This window comes from Anopheles maculipalpis, chromosome 2RL (assembly GCF_943734695.1).
Source record: "Anopheles maculipalpis chromosome 2RL, idAnoMacuDA_375_x, whole genome shotgun sequence".
Taxonomy (NCBI): domain Eukaryota; kingdom Metazoa; phylum Arthropoda; class Insecta; order Diptera; family Culicidae; genus Anopheles; species Anopheles maculipalpis.
The window spans coordinates 4,482,487-4,506,075 of NC_064871.1; the positions used below are offsets into that span (position 1 = coordinate 4,482,487).

Genomic DNA, 23,589 nt, shown 5'->3' on the forward strand with positions numbered 1-23,589 from the left:
TTTAATGTCTCGAAGAAGAAGGTGTGTCCCGCAAAAAGCATCGCTTCTCACCTTAATCACCGTACACCTCAAAGACGGTGCTGGTGTTGTGTTTTAATGTGTTTAATGTGTAAAGATAAACGGTTACGGTGGTGTACTACTAGATTTATTACCGCCGGTGATTGACGTTGGACGGTGAACGACGGCAACGCAGACTTCGCGGACAGTTTTATTGTATTGTGTGTTTGTGTGAGTGCGAAAAGAAAACGCCGGTGCCCGTTCGCGGAAACGCGAGCGGCGTCATACAGAGGGTGCAACGATGAGGCCGGGAAGCCTAAAAGACCCCGAGATAGCCGAACTCTTCAACAAACATGATCCGGAAAAGATATTCGAGGATTTGCGCGAAATCGGGCACGGTTCGTTTGGTGCGGTGTACTACGCCAAATGTAACCTTACGCCCGAGATCGTCGCGATCAAGAAGATGTCCTACATGGGCAAACAGAGCATGGAAAAGTGGCAGGACATCCTGAAGGAGATACGGTTCCTGAGGCAGCTTAATCATCCGAACACAATCGAGTACAAGGGATGCTATCTGCACGAAAACACAGCCTGGCTGGTGATGGAGTACTGTGTCGGATCGGCGTCGGACATTATCGAGGTGCACAAGCGCCCGCTAAAGGAGGACGAAATCTCCGCCATCTGCGATGGTGTGCTGCGAGGGTTGAGCTATCTGCATGGTCTAGGGCGAATTCATCGGTAAGTGTTTTCTTCTTCGCGGAAAACGATAATTCGAAAGCTCGAATTAAAACAATTGTTCTATTTTTGCAGTGACATCAAGGCAGGTAACATTTTGCTCACCGAGCAGGGCATCGTGAAGCTGGCCGATTTTGGTAGTGCCGCCATCAAATGTCCGGCCAACAGTTTCGTCGGAACGCCCTACTGGATGGCGCCGGAAGTGATTCTGGCAATGGACGAGGGTCAGTACGATGGAAAGGTGGATGTGTGGTCGCTTGGCATTACTTGCATTGAGCTGGCGGAACGGAAACCACCCTATTTCAACATGAACGCCATGTCCGCGCTGTATCACATCGCGCAGAACGATGCACCCTCGCTGCAGGCCCAGGAGTGGTCGGATATGTTTCGCAATTTCGTTGATTTTTGTCTCAAAAAGTCACCGATCGATCGACCGACGTCTACGCAGCTGTTGAAGCACACTTTCGTGACGAGAGTACGATCACCGAACGTGCTGATCGATTTAATTGCTAGGCAAGTTTGCTCTGTCTGAATGAATGTTTGCACTAAGAAGCTAATGATTCTCTTGTATGGTTCCTTTATCGATACAGAACGAAAGCAGCCGTAAGGGAACTGGACAATCTGAACTATCGCAAGATGAAGAAGATCCTGATGGTGGATTGCGAGACGGAAAGCAACATTGGTGATGCAGAGGACACACCGGACGAGCAGATCGGAGGCGACAGTAGCAAGAGCAACAGCATCACCTCCGAACACTCACTGCCATCGGTCGATCAGCAGCAGCAGCAGCAGCACAGCGGATTGATGAGAAATTCGTCACGATCCCGGCCGGCCAATGCGATGTCCTCCATACACAACAATTCGTCCGGTGGCAATGTGCGGGACAGTATGCTCTCGAACGTCATGATGGCCGGTATGGGTGGGAGCGGTGGTTCAGGAAGCAGCGGTATGATGATGGCAAGCGGTATGGGTGGAATGGGTGGCACAAGTGGAATGCAGGGTGGAAGTGCGGGTGCCGGAAGCCAGACTAACATGGGTGCTAACATGGGCGGCTATCACCATCACAACTCCTCTAGTCCGGTTGTGTCGGCCCACCATCATCCCGCACAGCACAACCACAATCACGTGTCGCAGGTGGCGGCCAATGCGGTCGCTGATCATGGTGCCAACAACTTTGCTACGATCCGTACGACCAGTATTGTGACGAAGCAGCAGAAGGAACACATGCAGGTAAGTGTGTGACCCGTGCGTTAGAGTTCTGAACAAAGGTGGAGAGTTTAATGGTGAATTTTGCCTTTGGTCAAGGAGGAAATGCACGAGCAAATGTCGGGTTACAAACGTATGCGACGGGAGCATCAGGCCGCCCTAGTGAAGCTAGAGGAGAAGTGTAAGGTGGAGATGGAGCAGCACAAGTCCGCCCTGGACAAGGAGTATGATCTGTTGCTGCACAATTTTACACGGGAGCTAGACAAACAATCTGTAAGTTTTGGAGGTTTTGCTCCCAGGAATTGTTGGAATATCGTTTACTAAAATTAATGTCCACTTTCTTCTGTTCCAGGCAAAACATCAGCAAGAGATTGTGCGAAGGGTTAAACAGAATGACGCGGCAGAGAAGAAGCTGCACAAGGAAATATCGACCAGACAGGAGGGCGATCGGAAAGCGTTCGAAATCCATCGAAAGAAGGAGTACAAGGCGAACAAGGAGCGCTGGAAACGGGAACTCTCGATGGACGATACGACGCCCAAGCGGCAGCGGGATGCAACCTTACAGTGAGTGGTCTACTGCCTGGCTGGCATTTTCGTTTTTCCCCTATGCTAAAGAGTACCTTTCGTTTTTACACCGTTTTAACTCCGTTTCCAGATCGCAAAAGGATAACCTCAAGCAGGCGGAACAGCAGGAGGAACAGCGGTTGTTGCGGGTACAGAAGAACTACATCGAGCTGGAGATGCGCAAGTTCCGCAGGAAAAAGATGGGACTGCTGCATGATCTCGAGGATCAACTTTTACGTGACGTAAGTGTTCCGCCATTTTTGGTTTTGTTTTGGGTTCATCCTTTTGAATAATTTTTCACGTGCCCTGGGCACACTTTGACATGTTACAGGAGCTCAGTAAGAAGCAGCAACAGCTGGAGCAAGCACATGCCATGCTAATCAAACACCACGAAAAAACTCAAGATCTCGAGTATCGCCAGCAAAAGAGTGTACATGCACTTAGAGAAGAGCAGGTAATAAGTTGTCTTTGAAATGGTTTTTATCGTTGATCTCTAATCAAATGTTCTCCGTTGTGGCGGCAGATATCAAAACAACATGAAAGTGAACTGCGAAACCAAAAGGAGTACATGGACAGGGCCGAGCGAGAGTTGTTACGAAGACACGCACTCGAATTGAAACAGCAACCAAAGAGCCTGAAGGTAGGGACGAAAAGACTTTAAAAGCGAGTTGACACATTGGAAGACAAGATCTCATTTTCCTTCCCTCATTCATACAGCAAAAAGAACTCCAGATTAGGAAACAGTTCCGTGAAACGTGTAAAACACAAACAATCCAGTATAAGGCACTGAAGCGGCAGATACTGCAGACGACACCTAAGGAAGAACAAAAGGCTGTGATAAAGCAACTAAAGGAAGAGCAACATCGTAAGTTAACACTGCTCGGTGATCAGGTATGTATTTGAAACCTCGAAAATGTAAGATTTTTCCCGCAATCTACAACTATTTCCATCTCTCTTGTGGTGGTGCAGTATGAACAAAGTATTGCTGATATGCTGCAGAAGCAGAGCCTTCGTTTGGACGAGAGCCAGGAAGTCGAGTGCCACCAGCTGAAGGATCGGTTACAGTACGAGCTGGACATACTGACCGCTTACCAGAGCAAAAATCGCATGCAGGCGCAAGCGCAACGCGATCGCGAGCGTAAGGAATTGGAGGATCGTGTCAGCGTCAGACGGGCATTGCTTGAGAGCAAGGTACGCTTTTGTGTGTCACATTTGTGGGGAAAAACCAGTTTAATACATATCTGCTTAATCTCTCGCTAGATGGAAACTGAGCTGCAGCAGTTCAATCAGGAGCGTGCCGAACGAATCCGCCAGCTGAAGGAGAAACACGACAAGCAACTTGAGGCATTTGATGAAGAATCTGCCCGGATGGGCTTCAGGTAAGGGCTTCGTTATTCGCTGGGTTTAAAATGCAGTGGTTCCGGAGTCAACTTCGGTCCCGTCACAAATCTGACAGCTGTCACTATCAAAACTGACCTCTTCAATTAAACAATCACCGTTTTTTTTTCTTCTTAGATTGATCATTTAATGAACATTATTTGTAACACAAATTTTCTCTTTTCGCTCCCCTCCCGGTCTCATCAACCCCAACACCTCATCCACAGTGCACTGGCCTTAGCGGAAGCATCGAAGGAAACGTACCCGGACGAGGAGGGCAGCCTGTCCGGTTCGATGCTGAGCCTGGCGCACAGTAACAGTTCCACCAGCTTCCCGGCTGGATCGCTATAGCATAAGTCCTCCAAATGGATGACCATGTCGAGTCAACATTCGATGTAAGCAAAACACCGGCCCTCCTCTCTACTCTGCGGATTTTTGGCAAGCGATAGCGGCCTGGTTCAAGTATCGTGTCCCGGAAACAGTCCGTGAGTTGTGTTGTTGGTATCCTCCCCGCCCCCAGTGTACGTGCAGCAAGTGCTATTTGCTGAATGACGTTGAATTTGCGTGTGCGTGCGTGTGTGTGTGTGTGGGAAGGAGGAGGACATGGAAAACAATTCTAATAAGAGATTACCGGTAGGATGGGATTATGCGCGGACAACCACACACGGATAGACTGATGATAGATCGATCAACTCGCGGAGTAAATGGTTCGAAGGGCATGCAATGAGAAGCGTTTGGAAATTAATCTATTAATGTGGGTGCGCCAATTACATACAGACACGCAGAATGTGTGGCTTTTTGACGGACTTGCGTATATTTTATATATGTATGTATTCTTCCCCTCCTCTCGTTTGTTCTCTGTGTGTTACCAACGCGCTCTGAAAGGCATCCACCACACAAACCACATACATACATATTCGGTTTCAGCTTTAATAATTGTATTGTTAAGACAGACAGATGACGACACACTATCGTGTTTTTCCTTTTCTTTTAGTTTTTGTTTTATGTTGCCCCCGTGAGAGTCCGAGACCGTAAGATTTTTGGGGGTTTTGATTTTAGGAAAAAAATTATAAAATGTTTGAGAATTGATAACCGTACTAGTTGACAAAAGCGATAGATACACAGACACACATGCACCACGTACATGTTGTTTTTTCGTTAATTCTTTGATTCCCCACCTAAAAGCTATCTTCTACATCCTACCGCCGAAAGAATGTCTAGTCAAAATGCTGAACCATTTCTTGACCCTTGAGAGTTCCATACTTTGTACTGGATCGCAAATACATTTAAAGGAAATTGCTTTAAAAATATAAAAAACAATCTACAAAAAATACTCAACAGTAATTACTATATCAAATGCTTCTTTAAGGCAGCAGGGCCAGGCAGGTGTCTTGTGGCGTTTGTTGTGATCGATACTGCGGGGATCAACGTGGGAAAATTCATTGTACAGAGGTTTAAATTCTTCATTCCCACCGGGAAAGCTTTTGTCGGTTGAACCTTTAGACAAGATATTATTGCATTCGCGGGAGGTTATATTGTATGTAGCACACAACAAAAAAAAAACAAAAGTTATTTCGTTTTTATTTTAGTCCACTATTTTGTTTTTTTTTACTTCCCTCTAGTTCGGCGGTAAAAAAAACACATACATTCGTTGCGTATGCGTTAAGTTTTGTACTAATATGTTTAGTGTAGAAAAAATCAGCTACCGATACTATGCTGCACCACCTGGCGGCCGATGTGCGGTGTGTCTTTCTTAAGTTTTGGAAGAGACGTTGCTTTTTCCGCTTCTAAAAATATCCCCGAGTCCTATTGTCTGCTTGTGTGTGTGCATATATTTACTTCTTGTCCACCACCACCACACACAAATACAGACACCGGAACCGGTACCCGGACGTACGTAAGGCCAAGCTTTCATTGCGCTGGAAGGAAGAGACGGACAGGAAGCGAGCTAAAGTAATTAGATAAAAAATGGGGCATACCTCGGTATATAATTGTGACACAGTGTGGGGGCACTTAACGCGTGTGTGTTTGTAAATCGAACGTATGGTAAAAGCGTGTGTTTCTATCGGTCGAGTGCATTTATAAGATTATAAAGAACCGAAATTATGTATCGTAAACACATCTATAATCACAATATCCTTTATAAATGACAGCACGAAACATTTTCCCTTGGCCTTGGCAGATCTTGATACAACAATGTAGACAAAGAGTCAATAATAAGGGAGTAAAAAAATTAGGGACGAAAAACACATAGTATGATGCAGCGAACATGGGCAAAGCAAATAATTGATGATTAAGCAGGCAAGCAGGCAAAGGGCGAACACGCGACGACATCATTCTGTAGACAATATAATACCAGACCAGAAGAAGGCACACGAGTGGTTAATAAATTGGCCGTTTAAAGGGAGGCTATCTTAGAGGATCGGAGTTGTTGTAAAGTACGAACTAAAAACGAGAGACAGATTTTTTTAAATCAGAATCAAACTTTCTAGCAATTCTTATCTTTCTTCTTGTGGTATAACAATCGTTGCAAAATGATGGGATTGAGAAGAAGCGGCAAGACGAGATACGGTGCTTTTCCTTTATACCGCTTCTTATAGTAAGTGCATCAGTCATCTTTCTAGTGCTTATGGTGAAGCAAACAAGCCACAACAGTTCCCTAATAATTTTCAAGAGTCAGTTCGTCAGTATCGTTGTGGTAAAAGCGATCGATCCGTGTGGTAATAGAGCAAAACACAAAACAAAAACACACACACAAACGCCGTATTAATAATATTGAATAATTAAGAATAATCACTACCTATAATCCGGATTCTAGCGTTGCAAGTCAGAAGAGACTACATACACGGGGTGGGTTGTAGTTTATTCGTTTTTTTTTTTTTAAATTAAAATTGAAAAAAAAAGTCCCATTTGCTTTAGCGAACAAAATATATAGCAGTAAACTAGTAAAAAAAGAGAGGAAAGGATAGAAGAACAACAAACAAACAAAAAAGCAGCATAATAAGTAGATAAAGACAAAATTTGCAATAGAAACGAAGTGGTAGGGTGGAATTGTGGTGGAAGATTGAAAAGAAAACTTTAGATGCCTCATTTCCCATGCACACACCAGAGATACACCATTTTTACCGCAGCAAAGAGTGATGCAAGAAAACGAAAAAAGCATAATAATTATAGCTGCAGCAGCAGCAACAAATTAAAAACAATCTTATTACAGTAAAGCAAAAAGCGGGCAAAGTAGAAGAAAAAATCAATCAAAAACCCAGTAGTAGCAAACGGCGACCGGCGTTTATTATAAATAACAAGAAAAAAGAACAAAAAAAAGCAAGCACACACACAAACATGCAAATGAGAAAAGGAAAACGATGAAAAGAGAAATAAATTAATACGCGCGTAATATGCTTGTGAAGTTAATAGCAGGAGAATAATATAAAAGTAATAATAACTATAGTTAATAATAGTAATGCTACCAATACTCTTAGGCGGGACGAAATAACCAAAACAAGTGGAAAGAAGAATGAACAAAAGCAGTTAAAAAAGCGACTATACAAGAACACACACACATACAGACACAGACAGAAATAACACACATTTTCCTTATTGCATTATAAAAAGCAGTAAGATAAGAGGGGACACAGGGGCGGGCGACGTGCTCTCACGACACGGCGGACGAAAAACGCAATCTGTAAAGGATTTTATCTAGTACACAATGTGAGGAAACTTTAGCGGGAAAGGAGAGGTTAGGATAGTTTAAGAAGCGTGTACTAAGCGTGTGGATAATACCAAGAACTGCTCGAGAAACTGCTCGAATACTACTAAAAAGAATGGGAATCGATGGGAATCGGCAGTTAGAAGTCGTCGACTAACAACCTACCAGCCAACCAACACAAAGCTACTACTAATATAATCGAATCGTATTCACTAACCTCCGTTTACTTTACCTTCTTCACCCACTTTTGCTTTCTGTGGGCAGAGGTGTCCTGCTGCTGGGTGGCACGAAGAGCTGGGTGTGTTCGCATCACGGACAATACAATACAATTTGCTTCATAACTATATATGGTATTCGACCTCTGTTTGTGTGTGTGTGTGTGTGTGTGTGTGTGTAAAGACGACAAACAAAGCCCAACACCTCCCTCCCCCTTTCCCCTCCCATAAACACTACTAGTTCCTGTATCATATTCAGAAAAGGAAGGATCCGTAGGGCAGAAGAGAGACGAAACCGTAATAGGACAGTAATTAGGAGTATCAGAGAGACAGAGAGAGAGAGAGAGAGAGAAAGAGAAAGGCAGGCAACACAGTTAGACGATTCGAGTTTTTTGTACATACGATTAACTAATGTGAATAACACGCAAGCAAGCAAGCAAAAAAGTAAAGAAGCCAACGAGAAAGAGGGAGAGAGAGAAGGAGGATGGACAGTGTGTAGTAAGAAGATAGTAGGTTTGAGGATGCGAGGAGGCTGATACGACGAAAAGATTAGGGATGTGGTGGTAGCATAGGTGGAAGAGCAAATGAAGGCGAAAGTCACATCCATTCAAACAAATACATACTCACAAAATGCGAAACACTTACATTTTTTTTCACTCTATTTTCTTCTTTAACTTAGTACACAGCCAGAGTAGTATCCGAAGCATTTCGTTTGTAAATAATCCTTTACATTTCAGGTCTATCGTTCAAGCCTGTAAATAGTTCTTCTCTACCCGTCTTTCAATTCGAGACCTTACGAGGTTCAGAACGGGATGTATATTGAACAAGAAGAATCAGGCTAGGAAGACGATGTGGGCTATTGGCAGAACTCGCCATGTTTGCTCGGTCGGTCTGTCTAGAGATCGCTGAATCAGTACTTGGTTTTGAGATTCACAACGATGGGTCGTACTTGTGACCAGTTAAAGTCTGTTACGTTACTTTACGCACTTTGCTGTAGACAGACTCATGGCTGCTATGTGTTCCGCAGACTCCAGTGATCGTTAAGGCATTCTAACCCAGGATGTAATTTCGTTAAACGCATCCCAATGAGCAATGAGCTTGATCTGCACGATGGAAAAATTAACAAAAAGAAAAGGCGACACATTTCGTTGATTTCGTAGATAAAATATATATATATATATAGAGCACTTTCTATTTTGCCGAAAAAGAAAAGATGGAAACAAAATGCAAAATAACAATATAAATGCATGTGTCGGTGATGAGAAGGTTACAATTTCTAACAAAGAGAAAACCAAAGAGAAAAACACAATTTGTGAAACTAATTAATTGACCCAACGCACATACAGGCACACACACACGCACCGGTGGTGAAGCTGCTTCTACTTCTTCGTTGACGTTGTGGAGATTTGTGTGTGTAGTAAAACAAGGCAGCAACAACAACCAACATGTCCACGGGGGTATTGCCTCAGCCGCTACCACCACCACCACTGCTACTACTACTACTACTACTACTGGGTCGGCGAAAACTCTGTCGGGGCCAGTATGCGGCAGTGCATTTCGCGGATCAGTGGCACCGTGTATGCCACACATTCATCCCAACCGGGCGATCGCCAAGCCGATTCACGCGTTTCCTTCCTTCCCTGCAGATCTTTGTAACCTGCGAAAACAATTGGATTCGTTTTTAGTGTCGTCGAATCGTTCCAGAAGACTGCCACTTCTTACACCAAATGTGATGCACGTTGTAAAGCCGTCCGATCTGCGAAAAGTAGCCGGCAAATGCTTCATTGTTGTTCTGGCGATGGTTAATGGCCCGGGCCCAATTGTTGCCCCACTCGATCATGGTACCCGGCTTTAGCCGATAGGAACGAATTTCGTAAATGTTTTTGCCCTCGCGCAACTGCAACTGGGGCCAGTAGCTAAATGCTAGCAGATACTGTAAATGCCGGGACCGTAGAAAGGTGCCACGTTCCTGCATCAATTGCACGTAGTTCTGCAAAGTGCCGTTGGAGAAAGGATCGAGAGAGAGAGAGAGAGAGAGAGTAAGAAAAGGTACGTATAGGAATTTAATTCGCTTTGTTTTTACTCTGGATCAAGCGCTTTCCTCTTCTTTGCCATACCTTATCGCTGCTAAGCTCACGCTTCGCCTGATCCACCATCTCGAATCCACCGGTATAGCGCCACAGGTGGAGACATTGGTCTAGATCGCCTACCTCCACATTCCACGAGCCAATCAGCTCCATCGATAGATTTCCCTTTGATTGTACGATTTGGACCGTGTTTTTGCTAGTTATAAAACAAAAACGAACGTAAAGGAAACAAAAAAAAAACCATTAGCGGATAAGCTGTGTTCCCCAAATACGACATACGGATTGATAAGGCGTATCAGACGTTGAGCGACAATCGCTTCATAATTTGTGTCTGTCTACATACGGATTGGGTGGTGTTTGAAATGTTTAATGTTACAACGATCGCGATCCACCTTCCCGGCGCGATCATCATCGTCCACCCCGTCTGCCTGCACTTACTAGTTCTCCAGATACTTTCCGACCGAATCCGGACGTACGTTGTGCGTGTGCAGCTCGTAGATGTCGAACTTGTCGCTCAGCATCCGGCTGTGGGAGTTTTTCGTTGGCTCGATCTTTCGCACCATCAGCTTGCTCAGCCATGACGATTCGTCCTTGTGCAGGGCGCAGCTCGTCGTCAGTGTCCTTCATGTGTATCGCAGGGGTCACGGCAGCGTTCCGTTGCACATCAGCGTCATCAGCGTCACCGTCAGTTCCGAAAATACGTGCCAAAAATGGAATAATTCGTAACATTACTATCGTACGCGCTACTTATTACGCATTTGCGCATTTTAGCGGTTGACGGGGAAACCAAGCAAAGACACGGAATATTTATCACCCATAATTGTTACCTAACCGGCTGCGGCACCAGTGCCCGTACGTGACGTAGAGATGCTAAGGACATGATGGTTTCACTCGTTCGTCGTTCGTAATTTCACTTTGTGTTTTGTGGGGTCAGATTTGCGTATTTCCACCGGCCAAAGTTCACTGACCCTTTAGGTCGATCTTAATCCAGGGCAAAAAGGGAGGCCTGTTCCGTTCCGTTGTTGACCTGGAGCGCACACACAAATAAACAACAAAGCAGCAGCAGCAACAGCTTTTCGCCCTCCAGCAGAACAGAAAATAGGAGAAAGGAACTGTGTACTTATTTTATTTTTAGTGCCCTGCTTTTCTGTGGCACACACTCTTTTCACGCCTACGGAAAACAAAAATGGTACAACCGGAACACTGGGTGGAAAAGCCGACAATAATCCGTGTGCTTTTTGGCTTAGCACATTTACGATGTGTGTGGATTATTTTTGTGTATTGCTTTTCCACTGGCGGATTTTTCTACCGATTCGGCATGTGCAGTGTTGTTCGATCCAACCCTGACAGAAGCGAGTAAGCACCGGGTTCTAGGATGTTTTAGACCACGATTTGTCTGTTTTTCTATGGAAATAAGCCATCGAAATGGATGAATATCCCTTGTAAATTATTGTACTAATCTCATTTGATGTTTAATTTTCGTAAATAATTATTTTCTAATCCCAAAAATTCATCCCCTTAACATATGTGTCACTCACCCTGTGCGCACTCACATTTGACAGTTCATCCCGCACCGATCCGAGATGTGTTTTGGATTGCGAAAGTAAACAAACCGCGAGAGCAAACACGCTGCCGTCTACACCGGCATTTGCACGAAGCCGGCCACGGCGTTTGGTTTCCAGGGCAATGACGAAGTTAACTCGCGTGTGTCTTTCGTTGCGTGCCTGCTTTTCTACCCAGGTGCGACCGCTAGCAGCGGTACCGAGCCATGCACCGGTTCCCGTGGTAACCTGCAAACGGCAGCAGTTCAATCTGTACCAGTGCGATCTACCGGCGAACCCGGAACGGATCAAGTTTGGCGAACTGCCGCTCGCTTCCGACGGGTGGCGACATCGACGCTCCAATGGAGATTACTTCATCATTCATCCGGTGCAGCGGGCGTTCGAAGCCTACGGGCTGAGCGAGCGAACGTTTGCCGAGCTCGGGATACGTGAGTCGTTGGTGGAAAATCTTAAAAAACAACATGTGCTTTCACCGACCCACTACCAGGCGGAAGGTATTCAGGCAATGCTTGACGGTAGCCATATGTTGCTGGCCGCTGAGACGGGATGTGGCAAAACCTACACGTACCTGGTGCCGGTGGTGGAACAAATTCTGCGTCGCAAGTTGCACGAAAAGCAGCGTGATTTTAACACTCCACTGATGCTGATCATTACGCCCGGTCGTGAGCTGGCCCAGCAGATCGGAACGGTTGCGACGAAGCTTACGGATGGTTTAGGCATCAACACGCGCGTGGTGCTTGGTGGCAGGACGAAGCAACAGATGCTGAATCCTTCGTTCGAAGAAATCGACATACTGGTGGCAAGCTTCGGAGCCATCAGCAAGCTCGTAACGAATGGGATTTATCGTATGGAGGAGGTCCGGTACGTCGTACTGGATGAAGCGGACACACTGCTCGACGATAGCTTCAATCCGAAGCTGATGCACCTCATGAAACGCTTCCCGTTCCACAAGAACCATCTGCAGGATCTGGGGGAAGACATTCAAGGCACGCAGATGATACTGGCTGCCGCCACAATGCCCTCCAACATGGAAGACCTACTATCGAAGCTGATCAATGTGGAAACGATCGAGCAAGTGGTAAGCCCCAATCTGCATCGTCTTATGAGCCACGTTACGCAACGGTTCATGCGCGTACGCAAATCAGATCGACCACAGATTCTACTCGATCTCGTCCGTACGGATGCGAAGCGGAATGTGCCAACGATCATTTTTAGCAACAAAACACCTGCCTGCGATTTTGTGTCGATGCATCTGAACGCACACGGCTTTCCGTGCGTTAATCTGAACGGAGACATGGTGCTGAAGTTACGGTTGGGACAGTTTGAAAAGTTCCAGCAGGCGGAAGTAAACCTTCTCTCGACAACGGATGTGGCAAGCCGTGGACTGAACACGATCCGTGCGGCGCACGTGATAAATTTCGACTTTCCCCTGTATACCGCGGATTACATTCATCGGGTGGGACGTATCGGGCGCATCGGAAGCAGTAATGATTGTTTGGCAACGAATCTTATTTCAAGCCAGGCCGAAATTGGTGCCGTACAGCGATTGGAACATGCGGCCCGAACGACCAGCTTGCTGCGGAACGTGGATGCGAACGTGAAGGGCATCATTCGGCGAAGGGTGATGAAGAGCATGGGAATACCGAACAAAGGGATGGTTCCAGAGCCTGTGGTGAAGATATAAAACAGTCAAGCTTATTCACAAGCTGCAATAGGATTAGATCAATATAATAAACACAAAGTCCCAAAAATTATTTTTTTGCTGTGGAATTTAAGTTGCAATCAGTTCAAATCCGGTTCGAAGAGTTCAACTCGGTAGTTTAAACTTCCTGCGAGTGGCTGACAGCCACTCGCACAAAAACAAACTGAACGACTGATGTAAACAACCTGTTTTGTAACTCAGCTGGTCGCGCTCGACAGCGGGCAAATCTCTCGTGGAGTTTTACGGACCCGGAAAATCCATCTTTCGGAACGGCGTTTTGTCGACGAAAAACGATGGCCACCTTATTACCCAAACCGATAGACCCGGAGGAAGAGGCAGCTAAGCGGGAAAGTGTCAACAAAACGGGGGGCATATTTTTTCCCGAATCGGACCTAGACGAAGTGGCTAAACATTTCATCGGAAACATTCACCGGTAAGTATTCGTGGGGACCACCAGCACGTGGTGGTAGTGATATTGTATATTGTATCCCTTTTCTGTAGCTATCGAGAAAACATCATCATACCGAAACTGTATGGCGCGGTGCAGATAAAAACCAACGAGGAAAAGCTCGTGGAGGCCGCTTTCGAGAGTTGTGCGTTTAAATCGTTCATGAGCTGCGTGCTGGGCTATGGTTTGGGTGCAGCGATCGGTCTGTTTAGCTCATCCGTCAATCCGAGCATTGCCGATCCGATGGCGGGCGATAAACAGCAAACGGCAAAGGAAATTTTCCGTGAAATGCGCCAAGCAACACACTCGTACGGTAAGAACTTTGCCGTCATTGGGGCAGTGTTTGCGGCCGTCGAGTGTACCATTGAATCGGTAAGTTTTGTAGGGTAGATTTGTGTTGAAAGAGTTCGTATAAAACGATGCAAATTGTCTTACAGAAACGTGGCGTATCGGACTGGAAGAATGGAACATACGCCGGAGCGGTAACGGGAGGATTGATTGGCTTAAGAGGTAAATAGCAATTTTACACCACCATTGTAGCATAAAGTATTAAAAATGTTACTTTGTTTTAGCTGGAGTCAAGGCAGGAATCATCGGAGCAGCTGGTTTTGCCGCATTCTCCACAGTAATAGATTACTACATGCGACACAGATAAATGTCGAAATAAAATAGTTGTAGAAATTCAAACTCAATATATAGTTTGATAACATTAAAGTAAAATAAAAAAAATATTGTTGAGGTTTGAAGCTTGAAAGAGGACTTAAAAGGAATATAATTATAATAATTTTAAGTAAATTTTGACCTGAAATTTGTCTGTCAAAGAAAAGTCATCAATCTTTCGCTAACTTGAAGGCTTTTTCTTCGCCTTCGCCCCGTTTTGTGTGGCAGGAACATGCGCAGTAATAGGTAAACCTCTGCTGGGAGCGGGTTCTGGCTTCCACCAAGCAGTGCTCACCGATCAGTTCAATACGCATGTGAAAAAGCTAACACGGTTTACATACGTTTTCCAGTCCCACAGCTTTTCCGAGTAGTAACGGTAAAAACACAGCTGTACACACTACACTAGCTATATATTGTGCAAAAGTTAGCATAAAGTTTGGTGAAATAGAAAAAAACGCATACTGGTTAGGAAAATATTCGTTCCATACAGTAAAAGTGCGTTTCTCTTCAATTCAATAGCCTGATAAGAGGTCGCGGGTGCGCGCGAAAGTGGGGAGGGTTTTTTGGGTTTTTTTGCTGCTTCTCACAAGTGTCCTTGATTTTTGGAGTGCCATAAAATACGGACCGAGGCTCATCTGTTGGGCGTAGAGAAAAGCTTGTGGCAAAGTGTTTTGTGCTACAAAAAGGAAAGCGAAAGCTGTGTTGCGTGTGCCAGAAGCATATTGTGAAGGGAAGCAGCTGGTGAGCTCTTGTGTGCCGTATGTGTGCGTGTGTGAAGTAATAGAATAACCGTGTCCGGTTGTTCTGGGTTTTGGGGTATAAAAACACACAGACACACGCATCTCGGGTGAAGGTGAAGTTCACAGGGACAGTTTGGCGAAGCTACGTAGTAAATATCCATTCGATAGAAGGATGATTGGTGCATATACACGGGCGTGAGCGAAATTTCATATGTTGAATTAGAAAAGCATTCAAATTAATCAAATTGCTATCAAACGTATGTGTGTAGTGTAGAGAAAAACGACTGCCAGCAGCATGTAACTGGAAATCGAGAATTTGTGTGGAAGTATAGCAACCCATCTGTTATCGCTCCTGTTGGACGTGTTTCCATACGGTCAGGAAAACTGATGGCCTATTAACTTACCTATTCCCAAACACCGCCATCCGTCGTCGGGCCGTGATTTGCCCGAAGCAGCAGCATCCTACAAAACAGAGACAGAAAGAAAGAGAGTGTAACGCGACAGTGGTGTGGTGGAGAGCAACAAGCCTGAAAATGTTCCCCGAAATAAACCCCCCAAGGAAAATGTCGTTCCAAGCAGGTATGGTATAGTGCGGGCGGGCAGAGGAAAGTTGATTACCTTTGATTATGTGGCATGCATCCTCGTTTTCGACACCATGTTTTGATTGTTTCATTATTGCCATGTGTGGTTTGACTTAATTACTACTCGCTTTCTAAGTACGCAACAGGATCCGCCTTTCAATACGTTTTCTGTTTTTAATTTCCAATTGAATCACTAAGAGCACGCAAAAAATGATGAAATTAGCACCAGAAAACACACAAATGTCCTTCCCATTCCTTTTAGCTTATTGAACACACACACACACACGCACATATGACAAACTCATGTGCATTGCTATCACACACATGTGTGTCATGGAGTAGTAGAAGGCGCTGAAGATCCTTTTTTTCCTCACACAGCCCACATGTTGAATGCTTGAACTTGTGTTTGTATGTGTGTGTGTGCGTTTGTAATTTAGTAAAGCAGTTGATTAGTAAAAAAAACAACACACACACACATAAAAAAGACAACGAACCGTACAAGTGAGCAGCGCGATTATCTCACCCAGCAGGCGCTTGCTTGTTTATTCTTACATTTTCGTGCAGCAGCTGTTTTGCAAACAGGGAACCACCATTTTGCTTGGCCACTTTACGACGAGGGTGTCGATAAGAAAAAAACAACCATATGTGTGTGTGTGTGTTTATGCTACATTACAATGCGTTTCCATATTTTTCCCTAATTTTTCACATCCCCACTAACCCAACCTTACAAGGGGCATGTGTGTTATTATTGCAATCGCACGCGCCCGTGTGTGTGTGTGTGTGTGGATTGGGAGTGTTTTTACTGCATTAATTAAAACGGAAACTTATTTGCGCCATTCGAGTACGAAAGTAAACATCATGTTTGTGCTGACAAATTTCCCCACCTATCCTCTTGATAAGAGCACGGTAGGAAGGGGAAAGGGGAAAAGGAATAGGGTAATGAAAAAAGAGTGGGGATGTAACGAAAAACGGCAGCAAGAAGGCAAAATAAGGGCCAACAAATAATATATAGTGTACGACGGTTTCTCCACTCGGCAAAGATAAACACTATCGTAACAACAGCATGCATTTGAGTGGAGTGCTGAATTGATAGATTGGGCTGGCGAATGGGTGGGTAGAGATAGATAAATAGAGTACAGGGAAAACAAGAAAAATAGAAACTGCAAATAAAAAAGAAAGGATGAAAAAAGCGCTCCCCGTATCGCAAGCTGATGGAGGATAGTATAGTAAACCGCCTGCTGTGTTTTTCCGGTTCCAAGTAAATGTGTGTGAGAGATAAAGAAGGAGAGAAAGGGAGAAGGGAAACGAGCTAACGAAAAGAAGCTAAAAAGAAGCAACATCTTTAAAGCTCTTTTTTGCTCGTTACTCACACCCTCAGATAGTGAGCAAACCCTCTCTGGGGAGCATGAGACGTGAGATGAGCGATGAGTGAGTGAGTAAAGGAAAACTCTCGATACATAGCGAACGGATGGATGAATGTGTGTGCTTGCTCAGGTTGTAGATAATCAAATCAAACACACTGGTGGGGGGGGATGTTCGTGTTCCGGTCACGAAAAGGGTCACTCAAATGGGCACAACAGCTCAGTGCGAAAGTGTGTGAGGTCGATGGACGAAATTTTAGGAAAAATTCGCTCGGCCATGACATGACAGAAGCTTTATAAACGTATTATAAAAAGTTAATGTGGTCCATGATATCCCAATTTTTCTACAGCACATGGATGATATGGATAGTTTTCTTTTTTTTTTCGTCTACACCTCACTTCACGGTGATGATGATCACGGTGATGAGATTTATCTCCTTGACAGCGTACCGTGCAGCACAAATCGTCGTCGTCAACCACCAGGCTCCTCCATCGTGATGGAGCAGCATGGTTGCTCTAATGGGCATTATTAGCTCACAAACACACACGCACACACACACACACCGGGTGGGAAAGAATTCAAGCTCATCGCACATCAAGAAGATGAGATGCGATTCTTCGTTCCATTTTTCGCTTTTTTTGTTGCTTCTTTTCGTTCACTGGTAGGAAAATATCTTTTGAAGATTTACTTGCGCTAGCTTGGTTCTTTGTGGTGACATGCTGACGTCAGCACGTGCCGGACGATAGAAGAGGCTGTAGAAATTGCTTTGAGAAATTAGTTGCCACAGAACATGGAACGAAATAGGACGAAAGCACACATCCACTAATTATCACAATAAAATTAAAGCACAATTTCTTCGTAAAGCACAATTTAGACTTTTTCTTGAAAACATTTCTTTCCCCCCCAAATTGGTTCACTTCAAAACCGTTTTTGCATGCACTTTATCCTCCATGTGTTCCGCTTATTCGCTTATGCCCGTTTTCCGTTCGAACGTTTCCTTGCCGCTGTGTTTAGTAAATGTTTGTTCTTGTTCTTTCGTCCTCTCATCGCCGGTGTCTTTCTCCGGTTCAACCGGTTTCGATCACGATGTGTGTGTACGACCCCAACTGGTCCTCCGGTTCTTCTTCAACTTGTGGCTGATATTTCCCGCTTCTCTATCATTTCTCATTTATCTCATTCGGTCTAACCGCATTGTTATGCACAACAAACAAAAATTTCATTTCAAAATGCTCATCCAACAAAAAACAAACAAAAATTACACTCATACACACACACACACAGATCCGGTCGATTTTAAAGAAAAGCTCATAGCGGCAGTGAAGAAAGAGGTCAAACAGGTGATGGAGGAAGCCGTCACCAAGAAGTACATACACGAAGAGTCTTGCTCGGTAACGGCCCTGTGTGCGGCGGTCGAGGCATGCCTGAGCCAGGGTCTGCGAAGGCGTGCGCTCGGCCTGTTCAAAACATCATCCACCACCGCCCTACTGCACAAGGTGGCCAAGGTGAGTATTTTACTATTCTTCGTTCCTCTCCACGCTGGGGAATACGCTTTTAGGTCCACGGATCTTCACGATCCGGACAGTCGACACCTTATCCTTGTCCCTTTTCCCAAGCGTAGTAGGATATCCTTGCCTTAGTGACCTTAGAGAGAAGTAGAGGGCTTTTTGTTTAGATATTGCGATCGTTCGTTTGTTTTCTATACGTTCCGTTTTAAAAAAGCTGGTTTTGTTGATGGTGTACACTCAACCTGTAACTTCTCGTGTGTTCTGCAAACAAAAAGGAAGAATTCGATGGAATCATGTAAGCAAAATTTGCCCTAGGACTAATCCAAGGTTTCGCGTTACGTTGCTTTAAGTTTGATTTCATTTCATTTGCCATTTATTAAACGTATTTGTTCCAATACGAATAGGCTGCTTTCAACGGTAGAATGATCCTATTTTGTACAATGCTTTAGGATTTTTTTTTCATCACCGATCGATCTGATCGTCTCGTAATGTAGCAGAGTTATTGGTGATATTCTAAGCTTTTTTTTAAATCACACACAAACACACAAAGTACCTTACCGGCCATAGTGTAATTCGTTCTGATTGGTTAGAAGTATATTGGTGCTATTTATTGGTTTTCGTTTCAATGTTTGTTGGTAGATCACTTAGAGTACGTTGGTTTAGCTTCAGTCGTATCGCTTCAATCGTCAGTCCAGATACGTTTGCTGAGCTAGAACCATAATCCGAAACTGTGTGCCCCAATTGCGCCCCCAGAACTGGTTGGTAATTTGTGTCTCTGGCTGTGACTGTACCCGACCCCTGATCCGATACTCACACCGATTTTGTGGATGAATGTCCATCCAAACAAATTGTAGAATCCATCTTCTATGTCCAAAAGCTTTGCCGATTAAATTTCCATTACCATCCCATCATTACGTCTCTCGTTGGAATGTGTCTGTTTGCTATCGTCCCTTTCCAAACAGCATTGTCCCGAAGCGGCCTGTATCAGTAAGAAGGTGCAGGACATTGAAAACAGTGATCCCAACAAACGGTCCTCCTCGAGCAGCGATAGTACGAACAAACCACCGATACTGAAGAAGAGCAGCAGTAACTCGGTTTCGACAACGACACCACCCCAATCACCACCAGTTGTTAAGTAAGGGTGTCCGGAATTCGCGCTGTGTCCGTCCACACAAACACGTCCTTAAACTCGTAAAATGTCCATTCCGACAGATATCTCTGGATACGGTTGGCACTGTACGAGAAGAAGCTGTCCCGGATCATCGATCATCTGGTGACGAATGCCACCCGGTACTACGAGCGTGACTCACTAGTGGCTGATCCAGACTACGGTTCCATACTGAGCTCACTGCTCGTCGGTCCGTGCGCACTGGATTATTCGCGTGCCAAAACTGCCGACCATTTCTGGACTGATCCTCCCGCGGACGAATTGGTAAGATTTGAAGGCAATTTTTTTCCAGAACTTGTGCTACATTTCTACCAATTGCAACAGGTCCAACGTCACAGAATTAGCTCGAGCAATCCGACGCCTCCGGCGTACCGAAGACCAATGTTGAACTTCAAGCGAAGCCTCCACACCAGCTCGGAGGAGGGCAGTATGGCGTCGTTCAAGTCGAACAGTTTGGCTTCCGCGTCGAAAGACTACGTGGAGTCACTGCACCAGAACTCACGAGCCACACTACTGTACGGGAAAAACAACGTTCTCGTACTGCCGGTAAAATCCACCTTAATCATCCGTTTTGTGATGGATCTCTTCTCTTACACGATCTTCACTCCGCTTCCAACCACAGAAAGACGTCAGTGAACCGATGCCCGGTTATCTCAGCCTACATCAGACAGTGCAATCGCTCACGATCAAGTGGACACCGAACCAGCTGATGAATGGTTACACCGAGTCGGAAAACATAGACAAGAGCTCGTACTGGGCGTACGCTCTCAACGTCAATGTGGACGAGATCGTGTACGTTCACTGTCATCAGGCACGGGGTGGCGATACCGGTGGTACCATCATACTCGTCGGACAGGACGGTGTCCAGCGTCCTCCAATACACTTCCCGGAGGGTGGTCATATGGCGGCGTTCTTGAGCTGCCTAGAAACGGGTAAGGATCGCTAGAATCTCAGCACCCTCTTCAGGAGATCTTAACGTTTTTGGTTCGATTTTGTCTAGGTCTTCTACCGCACGGTCAGCTCGATCCTCCCCTATGGTCTCAACGAGGCATTGGACGAATCTTCCCCTGGCCGCAGAAATCACGCCGTCGGCCACTACCATCCGTGTTGGAGACGAACGATGAGATGCCGATCGATTATGTGTTTCGTGTCGTCAACAAGAGCAACACGGATGAGTTTTGTAGGTTTTTTTTTTTGGCTCATACTACTATGTGGAGGAAGATGTTTGACTTTGAAAGGGTTCCTCTTTTTGCAGTGGCAACACATTCGATACTGGAGCTAGGACGCACCAGTCCACGCTATCGAGCACAGCTGAGCAGCTGCTCTACCAACGAAAGCAGTGATTGTTCCAGCAAAAGTCTTTCGATCGATGCTATGTCCATCGACAGTCCTAATGTAAGTATCGCACTTGCAAACGATCACTTCAAAGGAGGCTAATCTGTCGGAATCTTCAATACTCTTCAGCCTCAATCGACACAATCGACCAGCATCGCACTCGTTTGCTCAACGATGAAACGGCAGATCATTTCACGCGCATTCTACGGGTGGCTCGCCTACTGCCGTCATCTCTCGACGGTGAGGACGCACCTTTCGGGCCTGGTAAATGGTCGCATCACACCCGAATCCGGTGCCGAGGAGGGTCTTACCCGATCGCGCTGGGAAAGCTTGCACGATGGTAATGGTGTCGTGGCGGACGATCAGGAAGTCTACCGGTTAGTGTACTACGGTGGCGTCGAGCACGACATCCGGAAGGAAGTGTGGCCGTACCTGCTTGGCCATTACAGTTTCGGCAGTACACCGGTGGAGCGGGCAGAGCTGGACGAAACTGCCAAACACTACTACGAAACGACCATGAGCGAATGGTTGGCAGTGGAAGCGATCGTACGGCAGCGGGACAAGGAAAAGACGGCCGTTGCGGTCGCTAAGCTTAGCTCGGGCAGCGGTAGTATGGAAAACAAAAGCAAAACCATCGACCAGGATGGCGACGGGGAGGAGGAAGAGGAAGAGATGGAGAACGAGGTGTTCGAGGAGAATGGGTTTTCCGATATGTCCGAACCGGAAGTGGAGGGTGAGGAGAAATCGGACGCAAAGCCTAAGATAACGAAAGACAACATCACGCTTCCGGTGGTGGCGCAGGACGCTACCGTGGAGGCGGACAATGGGGCGCAGGAGGAGCAGGAAAATGCAGGAGAAAATCAGAACCAAGAGCAAGACTTTGACAGTAACAAGAGCTCTCCTTCCGATTCTTCGTACGCTACGGTTGGTAATGATTTTATCGATGTGGCGGACATTATCTCGCCGATGGGTGAGGATGCCCCGAAGACGTTGGGTGGAGAGGTGGAACGTATGCAGGAGGATGAAGATGAGGAGGGTGTGACATCGGATGGTGCGATTGAGCAGGAAGAGGAGGAGGAAGAGGAACCGGAATCACCCAAGTCTCTGGAGCAACCACGTGCTGTTATTGTGACCGATGCGTCCATAGATGTTACCATGATGCCGAGTGAGGTTCGAGAGCTCAACAACAACAACACACTGACGACACTGCCGGAAGAGGGAAGCAATCATCAGCCGGCGTTGGATTCGTTGCAAGAACCCAAATCGGCCTGTGTGTCACCGGCCAGCTCTAATGGAGGCATCTACAGTGTAAGAGCAATCGATTACGAGGCACGAGTTCATTAGGAAAGGTTTTAATCTCTTGTGTTGACCTGATTACAGAGCGAACTGTTGGAGTCGTTTGGATTGAATCTTCACCGTATCGAGAAGGATGTTCAACGGTGCGATCGTAACTATTGGTACTTTGCGAACGAAAATCTGGACAAGCTGCGAAATGTTATTTGCACGTGAGTAATTGTGATTGTTTAGGAAGGCCTCTGCACATTAGTGATCGCGTTCCAAATTTCTAGGTACGTTTGGGAGCATCTGGATGTTGGATACATGCAGGGCATGTGCGATCTCGTTGCACCACTGCTAGTCATCTTTGACGACGAGTCCCTCAGCTATGGCTGCTTCTGCCGGTTTATGGAGCGTATGATTGAAAACTTCCCCAACGGTGGTGCCATGGATATGCACTTTGCTAATATGAGGTAAACCTCACAACGGACACTTTTGCGGGGTTCTACTAATCCTTCTTCTTTTTCGCCTCATTTTAGATCACTAATTCAGATCTTAGATTCGGAAATGTACGATCTGATGCACGCGCACGGTGACTACACCCATTTCTACTTCTGCTATCGCTGGTTCTTGCTCGACTTTAAGCGAGAGCTCATCTACGCCGACATCTTCTCCGTATGGGAGGTGATCTGGGCCGCGAAGCACGTTGCGTCGGCACACTTTGTACTGTTTCTCGCACTGGCACTGCTGGAAACCTACCGCGACATCATCCTGTCCAACAGTATGGATTTTACGGACATTATTAAATTTTTCAACGGTAGGACACATACCGTTTTTGTGTCTTGGTGCTCCAAATCGCTACTACTAATTGTTTTGCTTTCTATCCTTGTTTCAGAAATGGCTGAAAGACACAACACACCATCCGTGTTGAAGCTGGCACGCAGTTTAGTGCTTCAGCTGCAAACCATAATCGAGAATAAGTAAGCGAATCACGAGATGAGGGGTGATTACTAGTATAGATCGGTCAGAAAAACTGTCATTCGCACATGGAAATACTAATACACGCATTCAGTATACAAAAAAGAGGAGCAGAACTGCATCAGTAGAAAATTATATTTAATGAGCGAAACACAGCTTGAGCAACAGGAAAAGAAAACGATTCTTTATCTATATAATGAAATCTATCGCTCTACAATGTTGGAAGATGTAAATCTCTGTCGACGTATCTGTCTGTCTCTGTAATGTCACGTGTTACTCTCCCCTTGTTTTTTGAGGGGAGTACAGTTTGTTTGTGCTCGTTCGTCCTGTCGTCGTCGGTCGGTTTGGATGGATGGCTTTTACGTTATCGTTGTTGCCGCTGTTGT

The 23,589-nt window shown here is 45.6% G+C and overlaps 5 protein-coding genes across 6 annotated transcripts; 4 read left to right on the forward strand and 1 right to left on the reverse strand.

The window, feature by feature from the left end:
* The first annotated feature begins 294 nt into the window (after positions 1 to 294).
* LOC126559703 (serine/threonine-protein kinase Tao) lies at positions 295 to 4,295 on the forward strand. 2 transcript variants are annotated; one of them, XM_050215873.1, is made up of 12 exons: positions 295 to 735; positions 808 to 1,245; positions 1,323 to 1,962; positions 2,038 to 2,211; positions 2,291 to 2,502; positions 2,594 to 2,744; positions 2,834 to 2,956; positions 3,026 to 3,142; positions 3,220 to 3,393; positions 3,472 to 3,693; positions 3,763 to 3,881; positions 4,107 to 4,295. In XM_050215873.1, the coding sequence occupies exons 1-12, from the start codon at positions 299 to 301 to the stop codon at positions 4,228 to 4,230; spliced, it is 2,931 nt and encodes a 976-aa protein (XP_050071830.1). In that variant the 5' UTR covers positions 295 to 298; the 3' UTR covers positions 4,231 to 4,295. The 2 variants fall into 2 exon arrangements, with proteins under 2 accessions (XP_050071830.1, XP_050071831.1); XM_050215874.1 differs by having other exon boundaries at positions 2,041 to 2,211.
* Positions 4,296 to 9,287: 4,992 nt separating this feature from the next.
* LOC126558769 (protein NipSnap) lies at positions 9,288 to 10,790 on the reverse strand. The gene is made up of 5 exons (XM_050214832.1): positions 10,715 to 10,790; positions 10,326 to 10,508; positions 9,918 to 10,083; positions 9,523 to 9,790; positions 9,288 to 9,457 (listed from the first exon to the last, which is right to left on the reverse strand). Exons 1-5 carry the CDS (start codon positions 10,765 to 10,767, stop codon positions 9,309 to 9,311), a joined length of 819 nt encoding a protein of 272 aa, XP_050070789.1. The 5' UTR covers positions 10,768 to 10,790; the 3' UTR covers positions 9,288 to 9,308.
* Positions 10,791 to 11,498: 708 nt separating this feature from the next.
* LOC126557746 (probable ATP-dependent RNA helicase DDX28) lies at positions 11,499 to 13,136 on the forward strand. The gene has a single exon (XM_050213623.1). The coding sequence runs from the start codon at positions 11,574 to 11,576 to the stop codon at positions 13,131 to 13,133; it is 1,560 nt and encodes a 519-aa protein (XP_050069580.1). The 5' UTR covers positions 11,499 to 11,573; the 3' UTR covers positions 13,134 to 13,136.
* A 308-nt stretch (positions 13,137 to 13,444) lies between these two features.
* Positions 13,445 to 14,309, forward strand: LOC126559096 (mitochondrial import inner membrane translocase subunit Tim22). Its single transcript, XM_050215204.1, has 4 exons — positions 13,445 to 13,584; positions 13,653 to 13,971; positions 14,037 to 14,109; positions 14,172 to 14,309. The coding sequence occupies exons 1-4, from the start codon at positions 13,445 to 13,447 to the stop codon at positions 14,252 to 14,254; spliced, it is 615 nt and encodes a 204-aa protein (XP_050071161.1). The 3' UTR covers positions 14,255 to 14,309.
* A 1,223-nt stretch (positions 14,310 to 15,532) lies between these two features.
* Positions 15,533 to 23,209, forward strand: LOC126556852 (small G protein signaling modulator 2-like). Its single transcript, XM_050212383.1, has 13 exons — positions 15,533 to 15,578; positions 18,224 to 18,444; positions 19,410 to 19,582; positions 19,660 to 19,879; positions 19,940 to 20,161; positions 20,238 to 20,547; positions 20,616 to 20,795; positions 20,871 to 21,010; positions 21,080 to 22,258; positions 22,331 to 22,455; positions 22,519 to 22,698; positions 22,765 to 23,042; positions 23,121 to 23,209. Exons 1-13 carry the CDS (start codon positions 15,533 to 15,535, stop codon positions 23,207 to 23,209), a joined length of 3,363 nt encoding a protein of 1,120 aa, XP_050068340.1.
* The last annotated feature ends 380 nt before the right edge of the window (positions 23,210 to 23,589 follow it).

Excerpts from the sequence above, each read along its gene's own strand:
- LOC126559703 (XM_050215873.1), top strand. The coding sequence starts at position 299 with ATGAGGCCGGGAAGCCTAAAAGACCCCGAGATAGCCGAACTCTTCAAC. Across the intron at positions 2,212-2,290 it reads GGGAGCTAGACAAACAATCT|GCAAAACATCAGCAAGAGAT; the intron begins GTAAGTTTTGGA and ends CTTCTGTTCCAG. Across the intron at positions 3,394-3,471 it reads TAACACTGCTCGGTGATCAG|TATGAACAAAGTATTGCTGA; the intron begins GTATGTATTTGA and ends GTGGTGGTGCAG.
- LOC126558769 (XM_050214832.1), bottom strand. The coding sequence starts at position 10,767 with ATGTCCTTAGCATCTCTACGTCACGTACGGGCACTGGTGCCGCAGCCG. Across the intron at positions 9,791-9,917 it reads GTGAGCTTAGCAGCGATAAG|AACTACGTGCAATTGATGCA; the intron begins GTATGGCAAAGA and ends GGCACTTTGCAG. Across the intron at positions 9,458-9,522 it reads CAACGTGCATCACATTTGGT|GTTACAAAGATCTGCAGGGA; the intron begins GTAAGAAGTGGC and ends TTGTTTTCGCAG.
- LOC126557746 (XM_050213623.1), top strand. The coding sequence starts at position 11,574 with ATGACGAAGTTAACTCGCGTGTGTCTTTCGTTGCGTGCCTGCTTTTCT.
- LOC126559096 (XM_050215204.1), top strand. The coding sequence starts at position 13,445 with ATGGCCACCTTATTACCCAAACCGATAGACCCGGAGGAAGAGGCAGCT. Across the intron at positions 13,972-14,036 it reads TCGAGTGTACCATTGAATCG|AAACGTGGCGTATCGGACTG; the intron begins GTAAGTTTTGTA and ends ATTGTCTTACAG. Across the intron at positions 14,110-14,171 it reads AGGATTGATTGGCTTAAGAG|CTGGAGTCAAGGCAGGAATC; the intron begins GTAAATAGCAAT and ends ACTTTGTTTTAG.
- LOC126556852 (XM_050212383.1), top strand. The coding sequence starts at position 15,533 with ATGTTCCCCGAAATAAACCCCCCAAGGAAAATGTCGTTCCAAGCAG. Across the intron at positions 15,579-18,223 it reads GAAAATGTCGTTCCAAGCAG|ATCCGGTCGATTTTAAAGAA; the intron begins GTATGGTATAGT and ends ACACACACACAG. Across the intron at positions 20,796-20,870 it reads GAGCAACACGGATGAGTTTT|TGGCAACACATTCGATACTG; the intron begins GTAGGTTTTTTT and ends CTCTTTTTGCAG.